The 27,190-nt window shown below is 48.1% G+C and overlaps 1 protein-coding gene across 2 annotated transcripts in view; it reads right to left on the bottom strand.

Annotated features, from left to right (window-relative positions):
• The window catches only part of SP4 (Sp4 transcription factor), a 227,447-nt gene that overhangs the window by 48,083 nt on the left and 152,174 nt on the right, over nucleotides 1–27,190 (bottom strand). For both annotated transcript variants that reach the window (XM_030201709.1, XM_030201702.1), the window contains exon 5: nucleotides 19,712–19,911. In XM_030201709.1, the coding sequence (XP_030057569.1) occupies nucleotides 19,712–19,911 (200 nt within the window). The remainder of the gene's footprint in view (nucleotides 1–19,711; nucleotides 19,912–27,190) is intronic.

Raw genomic sequence — 27,190 nt, 5'->3', positions numbered from 1 at the left:
TCTTGAAAATGTAACAATATGATGAAAACGTTATTTAAAAAATCATTAACTTTGGCAAAGACTTTTTTTTTTGCTAAAATCTCATCAGACATATCCCACCTGCAATCTGGGAAGCTTATAAAATGTAACTCTTTGTGGAGAAATCAAGTATGATAGCCTGGCAGAGAAAGAAGAATTCTCTTGGAAAACAACCTGGAACAAGAAATTAAATACACGTTGACTCCAGACCCATTTGTTTTCCATAAATTCCTCAAAGCCAACAATGATCTTTTCATTCAAACCTCCGGACATTGTACCTTGTTAAATATCTGAAGGAAAAGTAAAAAAAACAAAAAAACAAAAACAAATCTAGAGATCGTATTTCCTCTGTACAGACTAATCAAGGTCAAATGATAACCAACACCAAAGATAAAACAGCACTGTTTGAAGAATTTTACTCTAATCTCTTTAAATCAAAATCCAAAGGTTCTGCTCAGGATATACAAGACTTCTTACATCCTATATCTCACCCATCTCTTTCCAAGGCTGCTAGAGAAATCTTAGATTTATCTATTACCTCTAAAGAATTACAAACTGCAATACCCTCCCCTTAGCTTCTAACAAAGCCCCTGGCCCTGATTGTTCATCATCTGAATTTTACAAAAACTTAAATCTCATTAGTCCCATGTCTTTTACAATATTTTAATTTCATTAGAGAGCACGCAACAAAGCAACGTCGCTTCACTGAAGCTACCATTACTCTCATTCCAAAACCTGGCAGGGATTCATGCAAGGTTCAAAATTAGACCCTTTTCTCTTTTGAATATTCACTATAAAATCTTAGGTAAAGTTTTGACAGACTCAGTAAAAATATTTGTCAACTAGTCCATGAAGACCAAGTAGGCTTTATAAAAAAACAGATATATTGAAGATAATTCAAGATTATTTCACAATGTTAGTTTTATGGCCAAATCAGTGGCGTAGCCAGACTTGACATTTTGGAGAGCCAAAACATGAAGGGGCACTAGACATAGGTGTGAGCAGTGCTTGGTATACTCCTAAATAATGCCTTAGCATACACTTGAGGACAGATTTCTAAGTAAACAGTGTATCCTGCACCAAACTGAATATATACTTATGGAAACTTTGGGCTCCTTTTCCAAAACTGTGGTAGTGATTTCTGTCATGGCAAATGCAAAAAAGCCCATTCAATGTATGCCAAGTACTAGCAGGTGTAAATGAGAGAAATCTGAGTTAAGAATTCTTCTGAGAGCCTATTTTATAAAGGAATAAGCGTGCCTACATTGTAACAGACACTTTAGGAAATTTTACATATGCCCCATTATGAAATTAGTCCCCACCTGATTACAGAACATTCTAACCACTATCCAGTGATCTATTTGTTTGGCCAGTACTATTTCGGTCAACTGCACTTAACATTCTGACACCAGTGTTTCTTCTGATATGCAATGGCTCAGAAATGTTCCCCTTTTGGGATTGCAAAGTGAATCGCCAGTGTTAAAACATCAGGCAAGTAAAATCATTGGAAGAGGTTTGAAACTTACCATATATAGAGCAAAACAATTAACTTACTGAAAATGATACAAACCAAGCTTTTACAGCACTGTCCTGATTTTTACTTTGAATACACATCAGATAACTCATTCATTAATCTGCATCTGATAAGTACAATTACCATACTAACAAAATATGGATTACATTTTGACTAAAAAAAAATTCCAAAGCAACTGATGAAATGTCACTTATTCACTAACAAATACAGTACACATATAATTAGACATAAAGGAATGTGTGCAGAGTTAGAAAATTGCACTTTTAAGTATTTACGTTTGCAGGTACTTTTCCTCACATTTTATACAAATTTTCAAAAGGAAATGGGAAAATTAGGCTCTTACCTTGATAATTTTCTTTTAGTCATAGCAGATGAATCCATTAACTGATGGGTTGTATCCGCCTACAAGCAGGTGGAGATAGAGAACACTGAAAGCACATGGTGTTCCTGGACGCCCAGCCCCCTCTGCCTTCAGTATATGAAATTTCCAAAGCAGAGTGAATAAGAACAAACTTTCCTCACAGAGAACAAACACCCCTGAACTGGAGCAATAACCAAACAAAGGAGGGACGCTATCAACCTCCTGCAATAAAAACAGCATGTAAGTAACTCTGATAGCTTGTCTTCAAGTACTCCTGATGAGGCACAATGTTTGTATGCAACATCTGTACAAAAACTAAAGTCAGATAGGGAGGGATCATGGATTCATCTGCTGTGACTAAAGGAAAGAAAATTATCAAGGTAAGAACCTAATTTTCCCTTCCTTGTCATCAACAGCAGATGAATCCATTAACTGATGGGATGTAACAAAGCACTCCCTAAGTAGGGTAAGAACAGGCAACTCCACAAGCAAGCACTTGCGCTCCCAAAATGTGCATCCTGCCGTGCTGCCACATCTAGCCTGAAATGCCGCACAAAAGAGAGCTGAGAAGCCCAGGCAGCCACACGACAGATCTCAGTGTGCTTTAAACGCTTCAGGTGGCGACCGCCCTGAAAGCAGATAAGCAGAAAAAATGAGTTTCTTAAGCCAGCGGGCTATAGTGGCCTTAGATGCTGGAAACCTCCATTGGAGACCTGTCAACAGAACAAATAAATGCTGCAGATACTGCCACAGAGCCCTGCAGACATCCAAAAGGCGCAATTGCCCATAGGAGTCCGGAAACTCCTCCTTACAAAAGGAAGGAAGAAAAATGGGCTGGTTCAGGAGAAAAGCTGAAACCACCTTAGGTAGAAAGGAAGGCACCGTACGAACAGTTACCCCGGATTCCGAGAACTGTAGAAAAGGATCCCGACAGGAAAGAGCCTGAAGCTCAGACACTCTTCTTGCTGACGTCATTGCCACTAAGAAAACTGTCTGAGAGTCACATCCTTCTCAGAAGCCCGTTTAAGAGACTCCAACGGAGATCGCTGGAGCGCCTTCAACACGAGCACCAGGTTCCAAGCCAGACAGGGCGACCGCAAAGGAGGACGGAGACAAAGGGAAAATTAGGTTCTTACCTTGGTAATTTTCTTTCCTTTAGTCATATAGCAGATGAATCCATTATGAATGGGTTGTGTCCACCTACCAGCAGGGGGAGATAGAGAGCACTGAAAACCATAGTGCCTCTTGGCCAGCTAGCTCCATCTGCCTCTCAGTATTTGAAGCTTCCAAAGCAGTGTTACACCACAAAGTAGAACAACATGAACTTTCCTCACAGTGAACGAACGCCCCAGAACAGGAGCAGTAATTCAAAGGAGGGACGAACTCAACCAGAAATCCTGAAGACCGTTTTCCAACTTCTCCCAATGAGGGAACATATCTACAGGAAAAACTGAACCCAAAAGAGTATCAATCAATCAATCAGGGCAGGCTCATGGATTCATCTGCTATGACTAAAGGAAAGAAAATTACCAAGGTAAGAACCTAATTTTCCCTTCCTTGTCATCAAGCAGATGAATCCATTACGAATGGGATGTATCAAAGCAATCCCTAGATAGGGTTGGAACAGGCCACACCACGCGCCAGCACTTGTGCTCCAAAATGCGAATCCCTCCTGGCAGCCACATTCAGCCTGTAATGTCGGGCAAATGAGAGCTTAGAAGCCCATGTCGCTGCACTGCATATCTCTTGAAGAGAGAGTGCTCCAGTTTCAGCCCAAGAAGAGTGTCATGTCTGTGGCCGTGACCACCCTCAGCCTTACCTTCTTTCTGGGGGTCAGCAGCTCTGCTGGCTTCTGTCTTTGTGTTAGTGTTGGCTCTGGCTTTGTGTGCTGATTGCTCCACTAGACCTCACCTGTGTGGGCTCTGCCTCTCTAGGGAGCCAGCAGCTAAGATGGCTGCCACCAGCTCTATGCCAGCTTCCAAGATGGCTCCTGCTTGTCTTTCCTGTGGGCTCACTTCCTATGTGTGTCAAGCCTCTCTTTGGGGTCAGTGTTCTGTCCTGCTGGTGGTGTCATGCCTAAAGGTCAGCAGGTTAGTGAGAATTCGGTTGCGCTGCTACTAAGCTTCTCTCTGGGTTCCTACCCATCTGCTTTCTGTACCTGTGAACTGCTAGTCCTTCTGGGTGGGCTCTGCCTCTCTGTTTGAGTGTCTGGGGACTACTAGTCTTTCTAGTGCTTTCCTCAGTGTTTGTAGCCTCCGTCTTTGTTTGTTCTCAGCCTGGGTTTGGAGATACTCAGCTACAGCCGGGGTTTATTTCTCTAGCTGTGTGTGGAGCTGCTGTAGCTTCAGCCCAAGACCCTTGACCTGTTATTTCTGGTTTTCTATGTTTACCCTGAGCCCTGCTTTGCCCAGCTTTTATGTTAACCATGAGCCCTGCTTTGCCCAGCTTCTATGTTTACCCTGAGCCCTGCTTTGCCCAGCTTGTGTATCAACCCTTAAGCCTGTTTCTGCTTAGCTAGTGTTATCCGGTTTCCCTCTCTGCCTAGCTAGTGTATTTCCTGAGTGTCTATCCTGAAGCCTGTTTCTGCTTAGCTAGTGTTATCCGGTTTCCCACTCTGCCTAGCTAGCGTATATCCTGAGTGTCTATCCTGAGTCCTGTTTCTACTTAGCTAGTGTTTACCCAGTTTCCCGCTCTGCCTAGCTAGCGTATATCCTGAGTGTATATCCTGAACCCTGCTTGTATATCCTGAATCCTCTCTCTGTCTAGCTAGTGTTTACCCGGTTTCTCGCTCTGCCTAGCTAGCGTATATCCTGAACCCTGCTTGTATATCCTGAGTGTATATCCTGAATCCTGTCTCTTTCTAGCTAGTGTGTATTTCCTGTATCCTGCCTCTACCTAGCTGGTGGGTTTACCCTGTGGGTATTCTCTGAACCCCCCTTCTGCCTAGCTTGCATGTTGCCCTAGTCCTTGCTCCTGCTAAGCTCTTGTACGTCTTGTCTTCATAGTCTGTCTTGTGTTTCTGGCTTAGCGGCTGAGTGCAGCGCTCAGTGCAGTCTAGTATTTAGTATTGCTTCCTCGTGTTTCCTAGACACAGGGTGGGTCCTTTGGATCTCCAGTTCCGGCCTTGTCCTGCAAGTCCTGCCGGCCACTGGCACGCTGGAGCTCAACTCCAGCGGTACGGTGGCTAAGTGAAGGTGAAGCGGTTCCTGTTCTGCTGGTTCCAGTTGCCTGCTTCCAATCCAGAGTTCCAGTCCTGTCCTTCCATATGTCCAGTTCCAGGGTGGGCTTGCCTGCCTCTGCCGCTCCTCGGCAGGTGTCCAAGGGCTCACGATTCCCGGTTCTGCCTCAAGGTCCTGACAGAATGCAAAGGCCCTCAAGAACGCGACAAAGAGGAAATCGCTCTTGTGGAATGTGCCTTAAAGGCTTCAGGCGGAGGCCGGCCAGAGAGCAGATATGCTTAAAAAATAGCTTCTTTGAGCCAACAAGAGTAGCTTTAGACGCTGGAGACCCTCTGCGAGGACCTGACAACAAAACAAAAAGGTGATCAGAGGTCCTGAAAGCATTTGACATGCGCAGATACTGCAACAGAGCCCTTTGCACATCTAGAAGGTGCAATTGCAGAAATGGGTCTCGACAGGACAGCACCTGGAGCTCAGACACCCATCTCGCCGATGTAATGGCCACCAAAAAGACCATCTTTAGGGTCACATTCTTCTCAAAAGTTCACTTAAGCGGCTCAAAGGGCGAACACGGAAGGGCCTTTAAAACTAACCCCAGGTTCCAGGCCAGACACGGAGCCCGCACGGGAGGACGGAGCCGAAGCACCCCTCTAAGAAATCGTGCCACCTCCGGATAAGCAGCCAGGGAGAGGCCAAGCACCTTCCCCCAAAAACATGCTAAAGCTGCAACTTGAACACGCAAGGAATTATAGGCCAAGCCTCTTTGTAAACCATCCTGCAAAAAGTCAAGTATCGGCGAGACCGAAGCCCGCATGGGTGTAATCGCTTTAGCAGCACACCAAGCCTCAAAATGGCACTAAATCAGAGCATAGGCAATGGAAGTGGAACGCTTGCGGGCCTGAAGGAGAGTGGAGATGACCTTGTTGGAATAGCCCTTGTCTCTCAATTGTGTCTTCTCAATAGCCATGCCATGTCGTAAGACCAAAGTGGCAGGCGTCCTCCATGGTTACCGGCCCCTGTGACAACAGGTTTGGTACCAGAGGTAAAGGAAGGGGAGCCTCCACCAGCATCCGCCGGAGGTCCGCATACCACGGCCGCCTGGGTCAATCCGAGGCAATGAGAACCACCTCTCCTTGATGTAGCCGAATCCGCAGGAGTACTCGCCCTATCAAGGGCCCAGGAGGGAACACATACAGGAGGCCCTGAGACCAGGGTTGAGCCAAGGCATCCAACCCCGCCAAGCGAGGATCTCTCCGTCTGCTGTAAAGCACGGGACTTTGGCATTTGCACTTGACGCCATAAGATCCACTACGGGCGTCCCCCATTTGGCACAGATCTGAAGGAACACTTCGTCTGCCAGTTCCCACTCCGCTGGGTCGATTTGATGCCTGCTTAGATAATCAGCTTGCACGTTGCTCTGACCTGCAATGTGAGCTGCTGACAGAAACTTAAGATGTAGCTCGGCCCAGTGGCAAATCTGTGCGGCCTGCGCGGCCAGTGCCCTGCACTGAGTGCCGCCTTGTCGATTTATGTAGGCCACTGCTGTCGTATTGTCCGACAGAACTCTGACAGCTAGTACCTCCAGGGTCATGTGAAAGGCCAGAAGTGCCTGGAATATCGCTTTCAACTCCAAGCGATTGATGGACCACTCCGACTCGGGTGTCCAGAGACCCTAGGCATGCCTTCCCTGGCAATGTGCCCCCAGCCCTACAGGCTGGCATCTGTTTCCACCAGGCACCAAACGGGAAACGCTAGCGGCATTCCTCGCAGCAGCATGCTGTCTGAGAGCCACCACTCCATACTGAGTCTGCGCTTTTAATCCTGAGATATTGGAGACCAACGTTGAAGCAGGGAACACTGCAGAGGTCTCAGGTGCGCTCTCGCCCATGGCACCACTTCCAAGGTGGCCGTCATCGACCCCAACAGCTGGACTATGTCCCAAGCTCGCGGGCGAGGCATCCACAGGAGCAGACGGACCTGGTTCTGAAGCTTGCACCGCCTTTGCTCGGGTAGAAAGACAAAACCCGAGGCTGTGTCAAACCTGACCCCCAAATATTCTAAAGATTTGGGGGGGGGGGGGGGGGGGGGGGTCAGATGACTTTTGGGAATATTGACAACCCAGCCCAGAGATTGAAGTACTGAGACCACTCTGGTTGTTACATGATGACTCTCTTCTGCAGAGTCTGCTCTGATGAGCCAGTCATCGAGGTACATGGTGAACCCGGATACCCTCTCACCTGAGAAAGGCAACTACTACCACCATTACCTTGGAAAAGGTTTGGGGAGCTGAAACTGGAAATGTTTTCCCAACATCGCAAACTGGAGAAACCGGTGGTGCGGGGGCCAAATTGGAATGTGCAAGTAAGCTTCTTTCAGGTCCAGAGACGTGAGAAACTCTCCTGGCTGTACCGCCGCAATGACTGAGTGCAGGGATTCCATGCAAAAATGCCGCACTCTTAGTGACTTGTTGACTTCCTTTAAGTCGAGTATGGGCCGAAAAGACCCTCCTTTTTGTGGCACCACAAAGTAAATGGAGTAACGACCATAGCCGATCTCGGCGGGAGAAACAGGACCACCGCCCCAAGGTGCAACAGCCTTGTAAGGTCTCCACTACCATCGCCCGTTAGACGGTAGAGCCGCATCGGTACTCCACAAACACGTCTCTCACCGGGACATTGAATTCTAATCTGTAACCATCTCTGATCAGGTTCAAAACCCACTGATCTGAGGTAATCTTGACCCATTTCTCGAGAAAGAGGGAAAGACGTCCTTCAACTGCAGGAATCGAGGAGTGGGCCGGTGCACCATCATTGAGAGGGTCGCCCATGAACTCCAGGCCTTGAGCCGGCCGCTGCGGAACGTTTGTCCGAGCGAAAGGAGTTCCTCTGCTGAAAGCGGGCACGTGAAGTAAACCCAGCAGAACGCCCCGTGTGGTACCTTCTAGCTTCACGGAAGCGAGGTCTGGAAGAGGAGGGAAAGCGAATGATACATACCTGTAGCAGGTGTTCTCCGAGGACAGCAGGCTGATTGTTCTCACGACTGGGTTGACGTCCACGGCAGCTCCTCGAACCGGAAGAAAATTCTCGCGGGAGGTCCCGCACGTGGGGTATGCCCACCGCACATGCACGGCCGTCTTCCCGCCCGTGCACGACTGCTCCCACTCAGTTAAATGACAAGCAAAGAAATGAGGAAAAAACGCAACTCCAAAGGGGAGGAGGAAGGGAAGGTGAGAACAATCAGCCTGCTGTCCTTGGAGAACACCTGCTACAGGTATGTATTATTCGCTTTCTCCGAGGACAAGCAGGCTGCTTGTTCTCACGACTGGGGTATCCCTAGCTCCCAGGCTCACTCAAAAGAACAAACAGGGTCAATTGAGCCTCACAATGGCAAGGACATAACAGAAATTGACCTACGAAGAACAACTAACTGGGAGTGCAGCCTGAACAGAATAAAACCAGGCCCAGGAGGGTGGAGTTGGATTCAAACCCCAAACAGATTTTGCAGCACCGACTGCCCGAACCGACTGTCGCGTCAGGTATCCTGTTGGAGGCTGTGATGTGAATGTGTGGACAGATGACCACATCGCAGCCTTGCAAATTTCTTCAATAGTGGCTGACTTCAAGTGGGCCACTGACGCTGCCATGGCTCTAACACTATGAGCCGTGACATGACCCTCAAGAGTCAGCCCAGCCTGGGCGTGCTAGCCAATTGGAAATAGTGCGTTTCCCGACAGCGACCCACTTCCTATTAGGGTTGAAACAAACAAACAATTGGGCGGACTGTCTGTGGGGCTGTGTCCGCTCCAGATAGAAGGCCAATGCTCGTTTGCAGTCCAATGTGTGCAACTGACGTTCAGCAGGGCGGGTATGAGGTCTGGGAAAGAATGTTGGCAAGACAATTGACTGGTTAAGATGGAACTCCGACACCACCTTTGGCAGGAACTTAGGGTGAGTGCGGAGGACTACTCTGTTATGATGGAATTTTGTATAAGGAGCATGAGCTACCAGGGCTTGAAGCTCACTGACTCTACGAGCTGAAGTGACTGCCACCAAGAAAATGACCTTCCAGGTCAAGTACTTCAGATGGCAAGAGTTCAGAGGCTCAAAAGGAAGTTTCATCAGCTGGGTGAGGACGATGTTGAGATCCCATGACACTGCAGGAGGCTTGACAGGGGGCTTTGTTAAAAGCAAACCTCTGATGAATCGAACGACTAAAGGCTGTCCAGAGATGGCTTTACCCTCTACACGATGATGGTAAGCACTAATTGCACTAAGGTGATTCCTTACTGAGTTGGTCTTGAGACCTGACTCTGATAAGTGTAGAAAGTATTCAAGCAGGGTCTGTGTAGGACAAGAGCGAGGTTCTAGGGCCTTGCTCTCACACCAAATGGCAAACCTCCTCCACTTAAAAAAGTAACTCTTCTTAGTGGAATCTTTCCTAGAAGCAAGCAAGACACGTTAGACACCTTCAGACAGACCCAAGGTAGCAAAATCTACGCCCTCAACATCCAGGCCGTGAGAGCCAGAGACTGAAGGTTGGGGTGCAGAAGCGCTCCGTCGTTCTGCGAAATGAGGGTTGAAAAAACACAATCTCCATGGTTCTTCGGAGGACAACTCCAGAAGAAGAGGGAACCAGATCTGACAGGGCCAAAAGTGCGCGATCAGAATCATGGTGCCACGGTCTTGCTTGAGCTTCAGTAAGGTCTTCCCCACCAAAGGTATGGGAGGATACGCATACAGGAGGCCCTTCCCCCAGTGGAGAAAGGCATTCGACGCTAGTCTGCCATGTGCCTGAAGTCTGGAACAGAACTGAGGCAGCTTGTGATTGGTCTGGGAGACGAAAAGGTCCACCGAAGGAGTGCCCCACTCTCGGAAGAGCTTGCGTACCACTCTGGAATGGAGTGACCACTCGTGCAGTTGCATGAATCTGCTCAATCTGTCGGCCAGACTGTTGTTTACGCCTGCCAGGTACGTGGCTTGGAGAAGCATGCCGAGCTGGCATGCCCAGCGCCACATCCCGACGGCCTCCTGACACAGGGGGCGAGATCCGGTGCCCCAATGCTTGCTGAGGAAGTACATTGCAACCTGATTGTCTGTCCGAATTTGGATAATTTGGAAGGACAGCCGATCTCTGAAAGCCTTCAGCGCGTTCCAGACCGCTCGGAGCTCCAGGAGATTGATCTGAAGACCTGCTTCCTGGAGGGACCACACCCCTTGGGTGTGGAGCTCATCGACATGAGCTCCCCACCCCAGGACAGATGCATCCGTCGCCAGCACTTTTTGCGGCTGAGGAATTTGGAACGGGCGTCCCAAGGTCAAATTGGTCCGAATCGACCACCAGCGCAGCAAATTGCGACAACTGATGGGCAGGCAGATAGCATCTTCTAGATTCCCGGTGGCCTGGCACCACTGGGAAGCTAGGGTCCATTGAACAGATCTCATGTGAAGACGAGCCATGGGAGTCACATGGACTGTAGAGGCCATATGACCCAGGAGTCTCAACATCTGCCGAGCTGTGATCTGCTGGGACGTTCTGGCCTGGGAGGCGAGGGACAGACGGTTCTGAGCCCTCGCCTCGGGAAGGTAGGCATGAGCCGTCTGTGAATTCAGCAAAGCTCCTATGAATTTGAGAGATTGGACTGGCTGGAGATGGGACTTCGGGTAATTTATTACAAACCCCAGCAGCTCCAGGCGTTGAATAGTGCACTGCATGGACCGAAGAGCTCCCGCCTCTGAGGTGCTCTTCACCAGCCAATCGTCATATGGGAACACGTGCACCCCCAGCTTGCGAAGGTACGCCTCAACCACTACGAGGCACTTCGTGAATACCCGTGGCACAGAGGCGAGCCCAAAGGGCAGCACACAATACTGGAAGTGACGTGTCCCCAGACGGAATCACAGATACTGTCTGTGAGCTGGCAGTATCGGGATGTGGGCATAAGCATCCTTTAAATCCAGGGAAAATAGCCAATCGTCTTTCTGAATCATGGGGAGAAGATTGCCCAAGGAAAGCATCCTGAACTTTTCTCGCACCAGATATTTGTTCAGGCCTCTCAGGTCTAGGATGGGGCGCATCCCCCGTTTTCTTTTCCACAAGGAAGTACCTGGAATAGAATCCCTGCCCTTCCTGCCCGGGTGGCACGGGCTCGACCGCATTGGCACTGAGAAGGGCGGAGAGTTCCTCTGCAAGTACCTGCCTGTGGTGGGAGCTAAAGGATTGAACTCCCGGTGGGCAATTTGGTGGGGTGGAGATCAAATTCAGGGTGTATCCGCACCGCACTATTTGGAGAACCCACTGGTCGAAGGTTATGAGAGGCCACCTTTGGTGAAAAACTGTCAACCTCCCCCCGACTGGCAGGCCGTCCGGCACGGCTACTTTTATGGCGGCTATGTTCCCATGGATCCAGTCAAAAGCCCATCCCCTGCTTTTGCTGTGGAGCTGCCCGGGCCTGCTTAGTTGCACACTGTTGATGGGAACGAGCACGCTGGGACTGTCCCTGTGCCTGAGGAGGCCTTCGGGCCGGCTGGTTGTACCTACACTTACTGTAAGCGTAGGGTGCAGCCCGCCGGACCCGGGAAAAACGTCCACCTGTGGAGGTGGATGCTGAAGGCGCCCGGTGGGAGAGCTTGTCGAGAGCGGTTTCCCGCTGGTGCAGTTGGTCCACCAACTGCTTGACTTTCTCGCCGAAAATATTATCCCCCCGGCAAGGGACATCCACCAGCCGTTGTTGAGTCCGGTTATCCAGGTCAGAGGCACGCAGCTATGAGAGCCTGTGTATCACTATACCCTGGGCCTCGGCTCTGGATGCCAACATCACAGGTGTCATAAATACCCCTGGACAGGAACTTTCTGCACGCCTTCAGCTGTCTGACCACCTCCTGAAAAGGCCTGGACTGCTCCGGCGGGAGCTTGTCGACCAGGTCCGTCAGTTGCCGCATATTGTTCCGCATGTTGATGCTCGTGTAGAGCTGGTATGACTGGATTCTGGTCACGAGCATGTAAGAATGATAGGTCTTCCTCCCAAACTAGTCCAGAATGCGAGACTCCCGCCCCGGGGGCGCCGAGGCGGTATCCCTCGAACTCCTGGCCCTCTTGAGAGCAGAGTCCACGACCGCTGAGTCATGTGGCAGCTGAGGCCGCATCAACTCTGGGTCTGTGTGGACTCTATATTGGGACTCTGCTTTCTTAGGGATGGTGGGATTAGATAAGGGCTTCAACCAGTTCCGAAGCAGTGTCTCCTTCAGGACATTGTGCAACGGTACCGTGGAAGACTCTCTAGGTGGTGATGGATAGCCGAGGACTTTGAGCATCTCAGCCCTCGGCTCATCCACGCTAACCACTGGGAAGGGAATGCTAATAGACACGTCCCGGACAAAGGAGGCAAAGGAGAGGCTCTCTGGAGGCAAGAGCTTCCTCTCCGGTGAAGGCGTGGGGTCAGAGGGAAGACCCGCAGACTCCTCTGAGGAGAAATATCTGGGATCCTCCTCCTCCCCCACGAGGCCTCCTCCTCTGTGTCGGACATGAGCTCTCTGAGCTCAGACCGCAACCAGATCCGTCTCGACCCCGAGAAACCACGTCCTCGATGATGGTGCCGAGAGGTGGACTCCCGTGCTGGCGGGGACAAAGCTCCCTCCATCGACGTCGATTCCACCTGAGTGGCGATCAAGACCGGTGCCAAGACCGCATCACAGGGCCAGAGCCAGCCGGCGCTTCTATCAATGGCACTGCGGGCGCAAGCACCCCCGGTGCCGGCAGGGCCTGGCACATCAGCCCCTCCAGGATACCTGGGAGGATGGCTCGGAGACACTCGTCTAGGGCCGCTGTCGGGAGAGGCTGGGGAGCCAGTGTGGGTGTCGGTGCTCGAAGCTGCCCGGGTCCAGGAGACTGTACCGGGGTACCCGACGACCTGCGCATCGACACCTCTTCACTAGAGGAGGAGCGCTCCTCCTGGCGTGGGCGCTTCTTAGGGATCGAATCGTCTCTCGACGTCCCTGAGCTGCCCATGCCATGCGCCGTGGGCGACCGATGACAGTGCTTTTTTGCAAGCTTCTTCCGATGCCCATCATTGGTGCTCCGCGGCATTGACGAGGAGGAGGTGGAGTCCCCGCGCCCTCTGGGGGTCGGATCCGACAGGGTTCGGTCCCGATGGCCCTGGCGGCGGGACCAGCCGAGGTGGACTGCCCACTCGGTCGTTCACCGCTGCCATCGCTGGCAGGCCGTTGGGCCAAGGGAACCTGTACTCCTGGGATCGATGCCATGCTCGGCGTCTAAGTCGTCGTCATCGGTATCGATACCGAAATCCCAGGCGTCAACGTCGACAGGCCGGCGCAAGTTCTGAAAAGACGGTCCCGAAGAACTTGCCTCGCCACCTGCGTCCACTTTTTCAAGCCAAGACACAAGGTGCACGCCTTGTAATTATGCTCCGGACCGAGGCACTGGAGACACCAAGCGTGTGGATCGGTCTGCGAAATCTGCCGGCCGCACCGACCACACTTTTTGAATCCGCTCGGGATCTTCGAGGGCATTGACGGAAAAATCGCGTCAGCGAAGTCAAAACCATCGATGGTGGCGGTAAAGTACAACACCACAAAAAGAAAGAAATCGGACGTGCGGCCACAAGGCCGCGACGAAGCGAAATAAAAAGAAAATGCTCGACGATAAGGATTTTTTTTTGTAACGAAAAAAGGGGCGCACGAACGCGCGTAGAAGCAAAAGAAACAGCGGACTAGGCCGTGAAACAGTTTTCCGGGGCTGACACGGAGAGGGACAAAACTGCGTCTCCAGCGCGGAAAAAGAGAAAACTGAGCGGAAGCGGTCGCGCATGCGGGACCCCCCGCGAGAATTTTCTTCCGGTTCGAGGGGCTGCCGTGGACGTCAACCCAGTTGTGACAACAAGCAGCCTGCTTGTCCTCGGAGAATTGCCTGACCCTTGGAAGAAGGCCGCGGCCTATCCTCGGGTAAGTGCTGGGGCATAGTTTTCCCCAGGTCTTTAACAATTTTCTCCAACTCCTCACCAAATAGGAGAAGGCCCTGGAAGGGCAACTTCACCAACCTTTGCTTAGACACCATGTCAGCCGCCCAATGCCTTAGCCATAGAAGGCGACGAGTGGCCACCGCCACCTGTTTAGCCGAAACTCTGACCAAATCATAGAGGGCGTCAGTCAAAAATGACAAGGCCGACTCCATCTGCGGTGCCACCTCCGCAAGGGGCTCCGCTCCATCCCCGGGCTGTTCCACTGCCTGTTGCAACCAAGCAGGCAGGCTCGAGCAGCATAACAACTGCACACAGATGCCCATAAGGCTAGGCTTGAAATCTCAAAGGACCGTTTGATTGCTGATTCCAGACGTCGGTCCTGAATGTCCTTCAGGGCGACCACTCCCTCTACTGGGAGAGTAGTCTTTTTCGTCACAGCCGTGACTAGGGCATCCACTTTAGGCACAGCCAAGCGTGCCAAGTGCTCCTCACTGAGAGGGTATAAGTGCCTCATTGCCCTGGCAACTTTCAAAGGCCCCTCAGGGTCAGCCCATTGAGCCGAAATAAGCTCTTGGATGGAGTCATGCAAAGGAAAGGCTCAAGCAGGCTTCTTAGCACTTGCCATCCTCGGATTACCAGAGGAGGCTTCGCCCATCACAGGATCTTCAATAGAGAGGGCCTGTAAGGCATCAGAAATAAGCGCTGGCAGCTCCTCGCAATGGAAAATCCTAACCGCAGTGGGATCATCTGGATCCAGTGGCAATCCTACACCTTCCTCTGGCTCTTCGGACCACAAAGGCCTGCCACACCCCTCAGAATCCCCACAGCCCGACCACGGGGGAGTGTGTGGGGGGGGGGGGGGGGGGAAGGGGGGTGCGCCACTCTCTGAAGGGGAATTTACACTTCTGCGCTTGTCTTGCAGCCAGCTGTCTGGGGAAAAAATGCCTGACGGCAATCCCGGGCCGGTCTCCACAGGAGGGGAACCAGATATCAACGCAGAGTCAGACATCTGCGGCAGAGCTCTTTTAACATGAGCGCTTTATGTAAAAGCAACACAAACTTAGAGGAGAAAGGCTCACCCTGGCCTCCCGGTTCCAATCTGGGGTAAGCAGCTCCTCTGGTAGCCTCCATCCGAGGCTCCCCTCCGGCCTCAGACCCCTCCGCACCTGCGGGGGTCGAGCCCTGCCCGCTGCCATCTCCACCGAGCGGGAAGAAACATCGCTCGCCATGCTCGGGCCGGCCATGACGTCTGAAGAGCACGATTTACAGAGCCCCGCTGCAGATCTGTGCTTGCCACAACGTGAACAGCGCTTAACAACCTCCGCAGCCATCGTCGAAAACAGAGGAAAATTTCAAAATGGCGGATTCGCGCCAAAAACGTCCCGATCATGGGCCCTCTTCTCTTACCTCACCAGACCGAGTCACAGAGCTCCGGTCACGCTGCACAGACAGAAGGAAGCCTCAGAATCGCAGCGCTAACAAGCGCGTCATTTTTTTTTTAACGCTACTACTACTATTTAGCATTTCTATAGCGTTACAAGGCGTATGCAGCACTGTGAGGAAAGTTAGAGGCAACAGCTACAGAGGCACTCCGGAGGTCCAGGAGAGTGGGAAAGGACGAACCAATGTGCCTGCATCCACATAGAAGAGTGTGGGAAAGGCAGGGAAAAAGACATACCAATGTGCCTGCATCCACAAAGAAGTGTGGGAAAGGCAGGGAAAGGACATACCAATGTGCCTGCATCCACATAGAAGAGTGTGGGAAAGGCAGGGACAGTGCAAACCTATATGCCTGCATCCACATAGGGGGAAGGGTAAGGCAGGGAAAGAGCTAACCTATGTGCCTTTAAAGTGAAGCTGCAATAGCCACAACACCCCTGCTACAACTGGCAAAAGCCCAGGAGCCCCCCCAGGCAGATTTTTGAAGGAGCTGAATAAGCTGCGTCCAACCCTGCTGGGGAGATAGAGAATACTGAGAGGCAGATGGAGCTAGCTGGCCATGAGGCACTATGGTTTTCAGTGCTATCTCCCCCTACTGGTAGGTGGACACAACCCATTCGTAATGGTTCATCTGCTTGATGACAAGGAAGCGCCCCTCTGAGAAATCGGACAATATCTGGATGAGCAGTAAGGGACAAACCGGAGACTTTCCCCCGGAAGCAGGCCAACGCTGCCACTTGACCTCGAAGGGAATAGTAGGCCAGGCCCTTTTGTAGCCCGTCCTGCAAAATGTCCAGCAAAAGCTAGACTGTCGCCAGAGTCGGCGAGATAGACTTTGGAGTACACCACGCCTCAAAAGTGCGCCAATCCGAGCATAAGTCGCAGAGGTAAACCACGTGCGAGCCTGCAAGAGCGTGGCAATAACTTTATAAGAATAGCCCTTGTCCCTCAATTGCGCCCTTTCAAGAGCCATAAGACCAGTTCCCATTCCGCCAGGTCGATTTGATGTTTGCTGAGGAAATCGGATAGCACGTTGCTCTGACCGGCTATGTGAGCCACTCGGCCCAGACGCAGATCTGAGACGCCTCCGCAGCCAGGGCCCTGCACAGAATGCCGCCCTGATGATTGATGTAGGCCACTGCTGTTGTGCTGTCCGACAGAACTCGGACAGGAAGACCCTTCAACGTCCTGTGGAAGGCCAGAAGAGCCTGGAATATCACTCTCAGTTCCAAGTGATTGATGGACCACCTCACTCCACGGAGGACCACAGACCCTGAGCATAGCGTCCCCGGCAATGAGCTCCCCAGCCCAAAAGGCTGGCATCTTATCACCAGACACCAAAAAAGAAGAGCCAGTGGCATCCCCTGTCGCAGCATGCTGTCAGAAAGCCACCAATCCATTCTGCACTGGGCCGCAGGAAGCCACCTTAGTCTGCGTTGGTACTCCTGAGAAATCAGAGACCATTGCTGAAGCAGAGCAAGCAGCAGCGGCCTCATGTGAGCTCTCACCCAGGGAACCACCTGTATGGTGGCCGTCATCGATCCCAGGAGCTAAACCAAGTCCCAAGCTCGAGGGCGAGGCATTCGCAGGAGGACCTGATTCTGAAGCTTGAGACGCCTGTTGTCGGGAAGAAAAACGAACCCCGAAGCTGTGTCAAACTGGACCCCCAAAAGCTCGAGAGACTGAGAGGGGGTCAGGTGACTTTTGGGCATATTGACTACCCAGCCCAGAGTCTGAAGAATTGTAACAACTCTGGCTGTGGCAAGTCGGCTTTCGTCTGCCAAATCAGCTCTGATGAGCCAGTCGTCGAGATAAGGGTGAACTCTGATACCCTCTCGCCTGAGAAAGGCAGCCACCACTACCGTCACCTTGGAAGAAGTCTGAGGGGCAGTTGCCAGGCCGCAAGGCAGGCCGCGAAACTGGAAATGTTGGCTCAGTACCGCAAACCGGAGAAACCGCTGATGCGGCAGCCAGATGGGAATATGCAAATATGCTTCCTTGAGGTCCAGAGACGTGAGAAACTCTCCTGGCTGTACCGCCGCAATGACGAAGTGCAGGGTTTCCTTCCATACACGAGCCTACCTCAGTGAAGGAACCCGTTCCATTGGCGGGCTGCTCAACCACCTGCTGTAACCAGGAAAGGCAGGCCTGGGCTGCATAGGAACTGCAAATAGCCGCCCGTAAGGACAGGCCTGAGAGTTCAAAGGACCACCTCAGCGCGGATTCCAGCCACCGGTCCTGCATATCTTTCAAAGCGACCCCTCCCTCCACTGGGAGAGTAGTCTTTTTAGTTACAGCCGTGACTAACGAATCCACTTTAGGCATCCCAAAGAGGGCCAACCGACATTCACTCAAAGGATAAAGGTGACACATAGCCCTGGCCACCTTCAAGGGACCATCAGGGTCAGACCATTGAGCTGAAATAAGCTCTTGGATGGAAGCATGCACGGGAAAAGCCCGAGAAGGCTTCTTAGTACTAGCCATCCGAGTATTAATAGAAGAGGCAGCGCCCTCGTCAGGATCTTCAATACAAAGGGCCTGTAAGGCATCAGAAATCAGAGCTGGCAGCTTGTCGCGGTGGAAAATCCGAACCGCTTTAGGGTCATCCAACTCCTGTGGCAAGCAGACACCCTCGTCTGGATCATCAGTCCGTGAGGGCCTGCCAGACCCCTAAGACTCCCCGAAAGTAGACCACGGGGGAGAACAGGGTGAAGAGTCCCCCTCAGACGGGGTATTCACTCGTCTACGCTTAGCGTCAGCCAAAAGCTCGGGGGAAGAAATAAAGTCTCCAGCAGACACTGGGCTATCAAGACCTGGAGGCAACCCAGTCTGAAAGGAATTGTCAGGAGCCTCAGGCAGTGCTCTTTTTAACATAAAAGCCTTATGCATCAGCAGCACAAATTCATGGGAGAAAAACTCACCCTGTATATCCGCCCCCACATTAGAGGAAGCGGAGGCAATAGCTCCTCTAGAAACCTCGAAACGAGATGCCCCCCTGCACTCAGACCCCTCCGCAAGCACGAGGGTCGAGTCACGCGGCGCCTCCATGATGGCGCCCGCTGCCAACTCCATCGAGCAGGAAGAATCACTGCCCGCCATGCTTGTGCCAGCATTAGCATCTAGGCAGCATGTGCTGCAAAGCCCCGCTGCTGATCTGTGTTTCCCACAGTGGGAGCAGCGCTTAACCCCTTCAGCAGCCATCAAATACAGAAAACAAAATGGCACATTCGCACCAAAACTTACCCCGCACAGAGCGCTGTCAGCGGGAACCTCCCCGAAGGAGCTGGGCACCACTCTCACCTCAGAAGACCGAGTCAAACAAGCTTCGGTCAAGCTGCACCGAACCAGGAGCTCTGGAAAAAGCCTCTCCTTTTCTTTTTTTACTGTGAGGAAAGTTAGAGGCAGGCAGCCACAGAGGAACTCTGGGAGGAGGGGGAATGGGGTAAGGCAGGGACAGGGAAAACCAAGTATGCCTTTAAAATGGGTACCACCAGCCACAACACCCCCCCCCCCCCCCCCCCCCACAGGCAAAGCACAGGAGCCATACCCCAGGCAGAAATCCAGGAGCTGAGAAAGCGACGTCCACACCTGCTGGGAGATAGATATACACTGAAGGCAGAGGGGGCTGGGCGTCCAGGAACACCATGTGCTTTCAGTGTTCTCTATCTCCACCTGCTGGTAGGCGGATACAACCCATCAGTTAATGGATTCATCTGCTGTTGATAAGGAAATTTCCCTTTGAAAACTAAGAGATTATACATATAAATTTGTATCTGCTATATGTATGGATAGTTTCCCATGAAAAATTAGGTACATGCTTTTGGAAATGCAAAATTGTGTGTTTAAGTGCAAGCTACATCACAGAACATCTACCCAATCTGCTGCAAGTAAAAATCAATCATGTGTACAGTAGTACGACATGCACAATTTTATCCACAGAGAAGGTAGGCAACTTCCACACAAACCACTGCTCACGAATGGAAATATATTTGAAATATGTCCTTCCCCCTAACATGTTTTCATGTGGATATTCTATAATAAGGACAAGGGGCATGCATTCTTCTTACCTCAAATGCCACTGATGAGCAACTTCTGGATCTACTTTTGATTATCTGATACCAAGCAGAAGCCAGCTCTCGCCTTAAAATCAGGGGTGAACAAAGTTGATAAAGGAATACAAAACACTGCCAAATGACTGGACTGACCTGTGTGAGTTCTTCTGTGCCGCTGCAGCTCATCACTTCTGGTAAATCTTTTGCCACAAAAGATCCAGTTACACACAAATGGCCTTTCTCCAGTATGCCAACGAAGGTGGGCTCGAAGGTGTGAAGTTTTACCATATACCTTTCCACAGCCCTCAATATGGCAAATGTGCTGCTTTTTTTTTCCTGGTTCACTGCTTCCTCTAATAAAAGAGAAAAATAAATATATTGTGTCTCATTTTGAACACATCTCTAATTGATAAAGGAAAGCAAAACTTTTAAATTGAACTAAATATTGTGGAATTTAGTTTTCAGAATTTGTTCCAGAACAATGATCCATACAGGTTAAGTCATGAGGCATGCATTATGCGCATTGGGTGGAAGATTTTACAGACCAAATTTTTCTTTGAGATTTTTGGATTAGGATTCTTCCTTCAACTTGATGTTTGCTGTAATGTATCATTTTTTTTCCTGTTTTTAATTTTTGTGTTATATACCATATTTAAAACTATTTCTTTATATTTCTTAATTTCCATGTTTGAAATATAAAATTAAAATCTTAGAAAAAGATTATGCTCCCATGCTACAAAATAAGTGTTATATTTCCCAGCCTTTTGTGAGGGTTGGACCCCCTACATCTGATGGCACCAAGTTGGAAAAAAAAAAAAAAGGTGACTTCCTAGCACAGGGTGATCAAATACCAAAGTGCTGATGTCAGGCCAAAAAGATAGTACTGTTATTGTCTGTGTCCTATTAACTGGCCTGTATGCCAATATTAGCCTGAATATCTCAAGAACATAGCCAATCTCCAGCATTAAGGTGTAAAATACCACCTAGGAAGACCAACGTTTCCTTTTCCAGAAATACAGTACTTTGTAAAAACGTCTTCACACCCCTGTATGTTTTTCAAATTCTGCTGTCTAAAAAATACAATTTAAAATGCATTACAGGAAGTTTATTTTATGGATCTGCAGTATACTCTATGATTCCAAAAGTACTTAAGTTCAAATATCTTTTAACATTAACAGTTTTCATATCTGCAAATTTACAATCATATATTTATCAATTACAATGGTAATTAGCTTTATTCTAAAGGATGGCTCATCTATATATGATTCCCTCACAAGCAGTCATACGCTGTTTTACTTTTGACAGACTACACAGAGACTTTAAAATATCTGTTTCAATCATTCAAAGGTCTTTTTCAAGACCACCTAACTTTCAGGCGATTCCTAGTACCAGAATCATTTAAGACTCCTGAGGCAGGCCTGTGGCCGAAACACAGTATACTGTGTCGAGTCTGTGAATAAAGTGGTACTTTATACATCAGTATCCCGTCTCCCTGGAGTCACTGGTCCACTTCCCACTTACTTTTAACTCATCTATATATACTTCACTCAGCAGCCCCAAGAGAGGGCTCAAGATAATATAAGTAACTATCTCAGTTTCAGCTTCCACAGTCCCACACCCTTTTAGGCGTACAGAACCAGAAGGCATACACAACTCCCCTGTTTCCTCTAAAATTTGCTATGTCAGATTTGACACACTAACAGGGGATTATTTCAAACCAAGTATCAATATGGTGTCTGCATCTACAAGTAATTAACTAGGTCATTATCACTCTATTGTCAATAATCTTCTACAGGGACTACAGTTAAACAAACAAAATTAGCCCAAGCGTACTTTAGTTTGAACATCCGTGTTCACTTAGAAATTTTAAACAGCTAACAAAATTAAGACATACTCAATAGTCCAGCAACAAGAAGGGGACTATCTAGTCTTATATCTAGCATTATCTACCAGTTGGTGAGAGGTTGTATGTCTGCACTCTGTGCAATGAGCTCCTAGCTCTTAGAAACAAGTCTGATCTTTGGAGGCCAGCCAGATATACAAGAGAGACCTTCAGGGACACAATAGAGCAGTCCCACCTCTACTCTGTCAGTCCCTGTGCTGCCATGGAGGGCAAAGATCACTTAGAAACATAGTATCAATTTGGTGTGGTAGAAATGATCCTGTAGCTAAGACCTGCCCTGACTTCAAGATGATGCTGTATCCTCTTGCACCAAAGATGTGTCTCAGGAATGTGTGCCTAGGAGGGAAAAGTTAGCATGTCTTTTATAGTTGATTCAATAATTAGGAAGGTATATAGCTCTGTGGCTAGCGGATGTGAGGATTGCTGTGTAAGTTGTTTATCTGGTGCACACGTGGAGGACCTCATGTGTCATCTACATAGGATTTTAGAGGGTACTGGTGAGGAATCTGGCTGTTATCTTACATGCGTGAACCATAAATATAGGAAGATGCTGGAAGCCAGATTTAAGATCTTAGGTAAAAGCATATATTCAGAAAGCTTCAAGGAAACATTCTCAAAAATGCTCCCTGTTCCATGTGTGGGATCCCAGAAACAGGCTGAGCTCCAGAGTCTTGATGCCTGCATGACACAATGGTACAGAAAGAGGGCTTTGGGTTTGTGAGGAATACTGGGCCAACATTTTTTGGGGAAGGAGAGCCTTTTCCTGAAGGATAGGCTCCACCTTAATGAGGGAACAACCAGGCTGTTGGCAGTAACCTTTACAAAGGAGATAGAGATGCTTTTAAATTAGATTTAGGGGAAAAGCGAACAGTGGCTCTAGAGTACATGATTTGGAATTATACTACCAAAACAGGGATTTTACGGAATCCTCAGAGAAGTTGAAATAAAGGTAAAGGTAGCCTAGGTGTCATTAAGTAAAAAGCAGTGTTAAAAGATTCTAAATTATTTCTTTCAATGGCTAAGCAGATTATAAATACAAAAAAAATATATATCATACTCTGAAATGTCTAACACCAAAGCTAGAAGTTTAAAAAATAAGATGGGGAAGTTAAAATGCATAGCACTGAATGAAATGGTCAATAGGCATCTCAGAGAGACAGTGGAAGGATAGTCAATGGCACACTGATACCAGGGCACAAGTTTATGTTGCTCTGGGGCCAAATTAAGGTTTATTTGCCTTTTATAGCATCAAAGTGATGAACAGTAAAAATGGAGAAATTAGGTCTTACCTGCTAATTTCCTTTTCATTAGTCTCCATCAGACCAGTCCAGAACTTGCAGGTTATGTCCAATGACTAGCAGGCAGATATAAAAAAATACAGAAAGGTACTGTGGTTTCAAAAGACAGTGTGTGCTCCAGCAATTCATTATTTTGATAGCAATGATTTACCAAAATAAAACAGAGATACTTTCATTGTTTGGAAAGGTGAAAAAACGAAGAAACAGAACATATCGTATAACTTGATTAACAACTTGAACCAGAAAAGATTACATACGAACAACTCAAACAACTGAGGAAATTAAGGTGGACATCTGGACTGGTCTGGTAGGACTAAAGGAAAGAAAATTAGCAGATAATACCCAATTTCTCCTTAGCACCCCCCCGACCAGTCCAGAACCTGCATGATATTAAAAAACAGTGCTAAAGATGGATACGAAATAGCAGCTGCTGTCCCAATAACCAGTGCAGAAAAGGAGGCATTCTGCCTTGTTTTAACATCCAATCTGTAATGCTGTCAAAAAGTAAGAAAAGATGACCAATTAACAACCCTAGAAATAGCCAGTGGGGAAACTACCTAAAGTTTTACCTAATAATCACTACTCCCATAGTGGAGTGAGCTTTAAACACCAATGACTGTTGCTTACCTAATACAATCAATGGTCCTAAGCCATGCAGATTACTGTAACGGAATCTACGCGGGATGTAAAGTACAACTCACAAAAAAACTCCAAACCGCCCAAAATACAGCAGCCAGATTGATATATGGTAAAACACGATTCAAAAGTGCTAAACCCCTACGAGAAAAGTTGCACTGGCTCCCATTCAAAGAACGGATCGTCTTCAAAATCTGCACTTTGGTCCACAAAATTATCTATGGCGTAGTCCCAGGATACATGACAGACCTAATAGATCTACCAACCAGAAACAAAATCAGATCATCACGATCATACCTAAACCTACATTATCCAAACTGTAAAAGCCTAAGATACGAAACAACTTACACATCCAGCTTCTCCTACATAAGCGCACAATTATGGAACGGACTCCAAAATGCTGTCAGAACAATCCAGGACCACTTAAACTTCAGGAAATCACTCAAATCTCACCTCTTCAAAAAGGCCTATCCCACCGATCCAACATAAATCCCCGCACCCAGCAGCACAGCATAACTAATGATCGTACTGGACAATTTATAATCTTCACTTCCTTCAACCCCATGATGCCTGATCCATACTTACCTCATTCGACCACAATATAACTTTGTATCTGCTATCTACCGAATTGGCAAACGCCTCTACAGTACTATGTAATCCACATTGAGCCTGCAAATAGGTGGCAAAATGTGAGGTAAAAATGTAACAAATAAATAAATACCTACTAGAAAATAAGCAGATGAAAACCATTTCCTTCAGCCACCTAGCAATTGTAGCCTTTGAGGTACTTTCACATTTCCTTGCCTTATGAAAACAGGCCAACCTATCTGACCTATGGAACTCAGTCACTTCCAAGTATCTGAATAATGCACTCAACCTCCAGAATCTTAAAGGAGGTGAAAATGAGAGCCAAATTCCTCCTTTCAAGAAAAGGTTGGTCTAACAACGAATTTTCAGAAGAAAGGATGGGATCATGTGAATAGATACTCCACCTCAGTAAAGCTATGAAAAAGATCTCTGCAGGAGAGAACCTGAAGCTCCAACACCCTTCAGGCAGAGGAAAGGGCAAATCATAAACACTGTGTAATGTAGTATAAGCCGGAAATCTGAATCAGATAGTTCCCATTCTCCAGGATCTAAGGGGTATCTGCTAAGAAAATCTGATGAAGATTCTGAACTCTTGCAACATATGCCATAGATAAGCTGATTGAATTCTGCTAGCTGCAAGACAGGCTGCAACCCCAGAGCCATCTGTGTCCTGTGCGTTCCCCCTTGTTTGTTGACATACACTACTGCACTGCACTGTCGAAAAAAGACCTGAACTGATCTCCCCCTGAGGTGGTGCTCAAAAGCCAGGAGAGCTATGAGAATTGTCCTCAGTTCCAGGTCGATTTACTTACAGGGAAGCCTCTGATGCAAGTCCTTGTGCCACAATTTTCAGATGAAGAGTGCATCTTCAAACCAAACTGGCATCTTTGTTACTATAGTCCATTATGTTACTGATAAACTTGAAATGAGTTCCATTAATAAAATACAATATACTGGCCAACAATATGCTTTCTTAGCAGTGAATATTAGGATAAAATATAAAGCTAAAAAATGAAAAAGAAACGTTACATATTGCAGGTTAAAGAGAAATAACCTAGTAGCTTTCAGAAGACTGGCTAGCCATAACCACTATATTAAGCTGTACCTCACCTGGATAGTCCAGAAAAGACAACACTTGTAATTCTGTGAAAATGGTAACCAGTGATTAAAGAGCTATTTCTGTAGATGCCTCATGTGTGGTCTTGCCCACAGTACCATATCCAAGGACAATGCCTCCAAACCTAGAATCTGCATGTAGTTCCAGGCCCAAGCATACTGATGCTGTCAAGAGCAGTCTAATCCATGACTGGATCATCTGAATCCTGTGTTCCAGGAAGAAGACTTTCCCCTTTTGAGTGTTGAATACGACTCCAAGATACGCCAGAGTCTGAAAGAGAGCAAATTTATTCTCATCAAAGTTGGCTAGTCACCTGAAATATTATAGAACCTGCAACACCCTGTCCGTCAATTGAGCACTTTCCTGGAAAGATGTAGCTCTGCTCAGCCAATTGTCCAGCCAAGAATGAATTCTTATTCCTTTCTAGTGGAAACAGGCTGCCTCTACCACCATAACCTTTGAAATGATTCTTGGAGCTGTGGCCAATCCAAAGGGCACTGCCTGAAATTGAAAATGTCCAAGAATGGCAAACCTCAGATCTCTAATGTGGGGCCAAATAGGAATACGGAAGTAAGCCTCCTTGAGATCAAGATCAATTAATCTCCTATGGGCAAACTAACACTGATCATAGGGTTTCTATCCTAAAATATGGCTTGCAGACTATTCACTTTCTTGAGATCCAGAACAGGGGAAAAGGAACCATCCTTTTAGGGCACTATGGAATAAACGCCTTCTGTGACCACATTTGGCTTTGAAAACAGGAACCACCATTCCTAGATCTCAGATATGACAAAGTGGAACTCACTGCCCTGTGCTTGACAGTGTGTGTGCAAAGTGATTCCAAGAAGAAATCTATGATTAGGTGGAAAAACTAACTTATATCCTTCTCTGATAACGTCTAAGACCCACTGGTTGGAAATGACCTGGGTCCAATCCTCGAGGAATTTACAGCTTGTGCCCCCTGTAAGCTCAACTTCCAGCCTCCTCAAAAGGAGTGCCGTCTAGGTTGAAAACATGGGCACTGATTATAAGAATATCATCCTGGTCTATAAAGTGTGGCATCCCTAAACTTAATCTACTGAATGAATAACAAAAGGAGTTCTTAGACTTATTTTTGAGAAGTCTTGGAGACTTTGCTCCTCTAAATCCTTGACCTACTTGTCAAGGTCGTTACCAAACAATGTCTTAACTCTATATGGAAGCTTACTCAAGAGAGACATGGAAGCCAAGTCAGAGGCCCAATTTCTCAACCACGGCAGACGGTGAGTCATCACAGAGCCATTCTACATGCTAGCACTAACTAGTTAGTAAAAGTCATCAGCCATAAACGCCAAACCTGCCTATAATCTAGTAACATAAGTACATAAGTGTTGCCATACTTGGACAAACCGAAGGTCCAACAAGCCCAGTATCCTGTTTCCAACAGTGGCCAATCCAGGTCACAAGTACCTAGCAAGATCCCCAAACTGTATATTTTATGCTGTTCATCCCAGAAATAAGCAGTGGATTTTCTCCAAGTCCATTTTAATAATGGCTTATAGATTCTTCTTTTAGGAAGCTATCCAAACCTTTTTTAAACCCCACTTAGCTAACCGCTTTTACCACATTTTTAAACCCCACTTTGCTAACCACTTTTACCACATTCTCTGGCAACGAATTCCAGAGTTTAATTACACGAGTGAAGAAATATTTTCTCCGATTAGTTTTAAATTTACTACTTTGTAGCTTCATTGCGAGCCCCCTAGTCCTAGTATTCTTGGAAAGAGTAAACAAGAGATTCATGCCTACCCTTTCCACTCCATTCAGTATTTTATATACCTCTATCGTATCTCCCCTCAGCCATCTTTTCTCCAAGCTGTATAGCCCACATTTTCCAATCTAGATGTCAGTTAAATGTGGCTTACAGTTCAGATAGACAGTTATAATGCTGTTTGGAGTAGTTGACAGCTTAATTCATGATCCATTAGTTGTCAAGCAACTAGGTGTGTTGGTTGTTGTTCAGGCCAACTGTGCGAGTTCGTCGAAAAAAGAATTTCTGAACAAGTGAGCTTTCAAATGCTTGAAGAAGGTTGTGTAGTCATTCGTACATT

Source organism: Microcaecilia unicolor, chromosome 1 (assembly GCF_901765095.1).
Source record: "Microcaecilia unicolor chromosome 1, aMicUni1.1, whole genome shotgun sequence".
Classification (NCBI taxonomy): Eukaryota; Metazoa; Chordata; class Amphibia; order Gymnophiona; family Siphonopidae; genus Microcaecilia; species Microcaecilia unicolor.
Note: the sequence above shows the minus strand (reverse complement) of the source record. Positions and strands in the feature narration are given on the sequence as shown.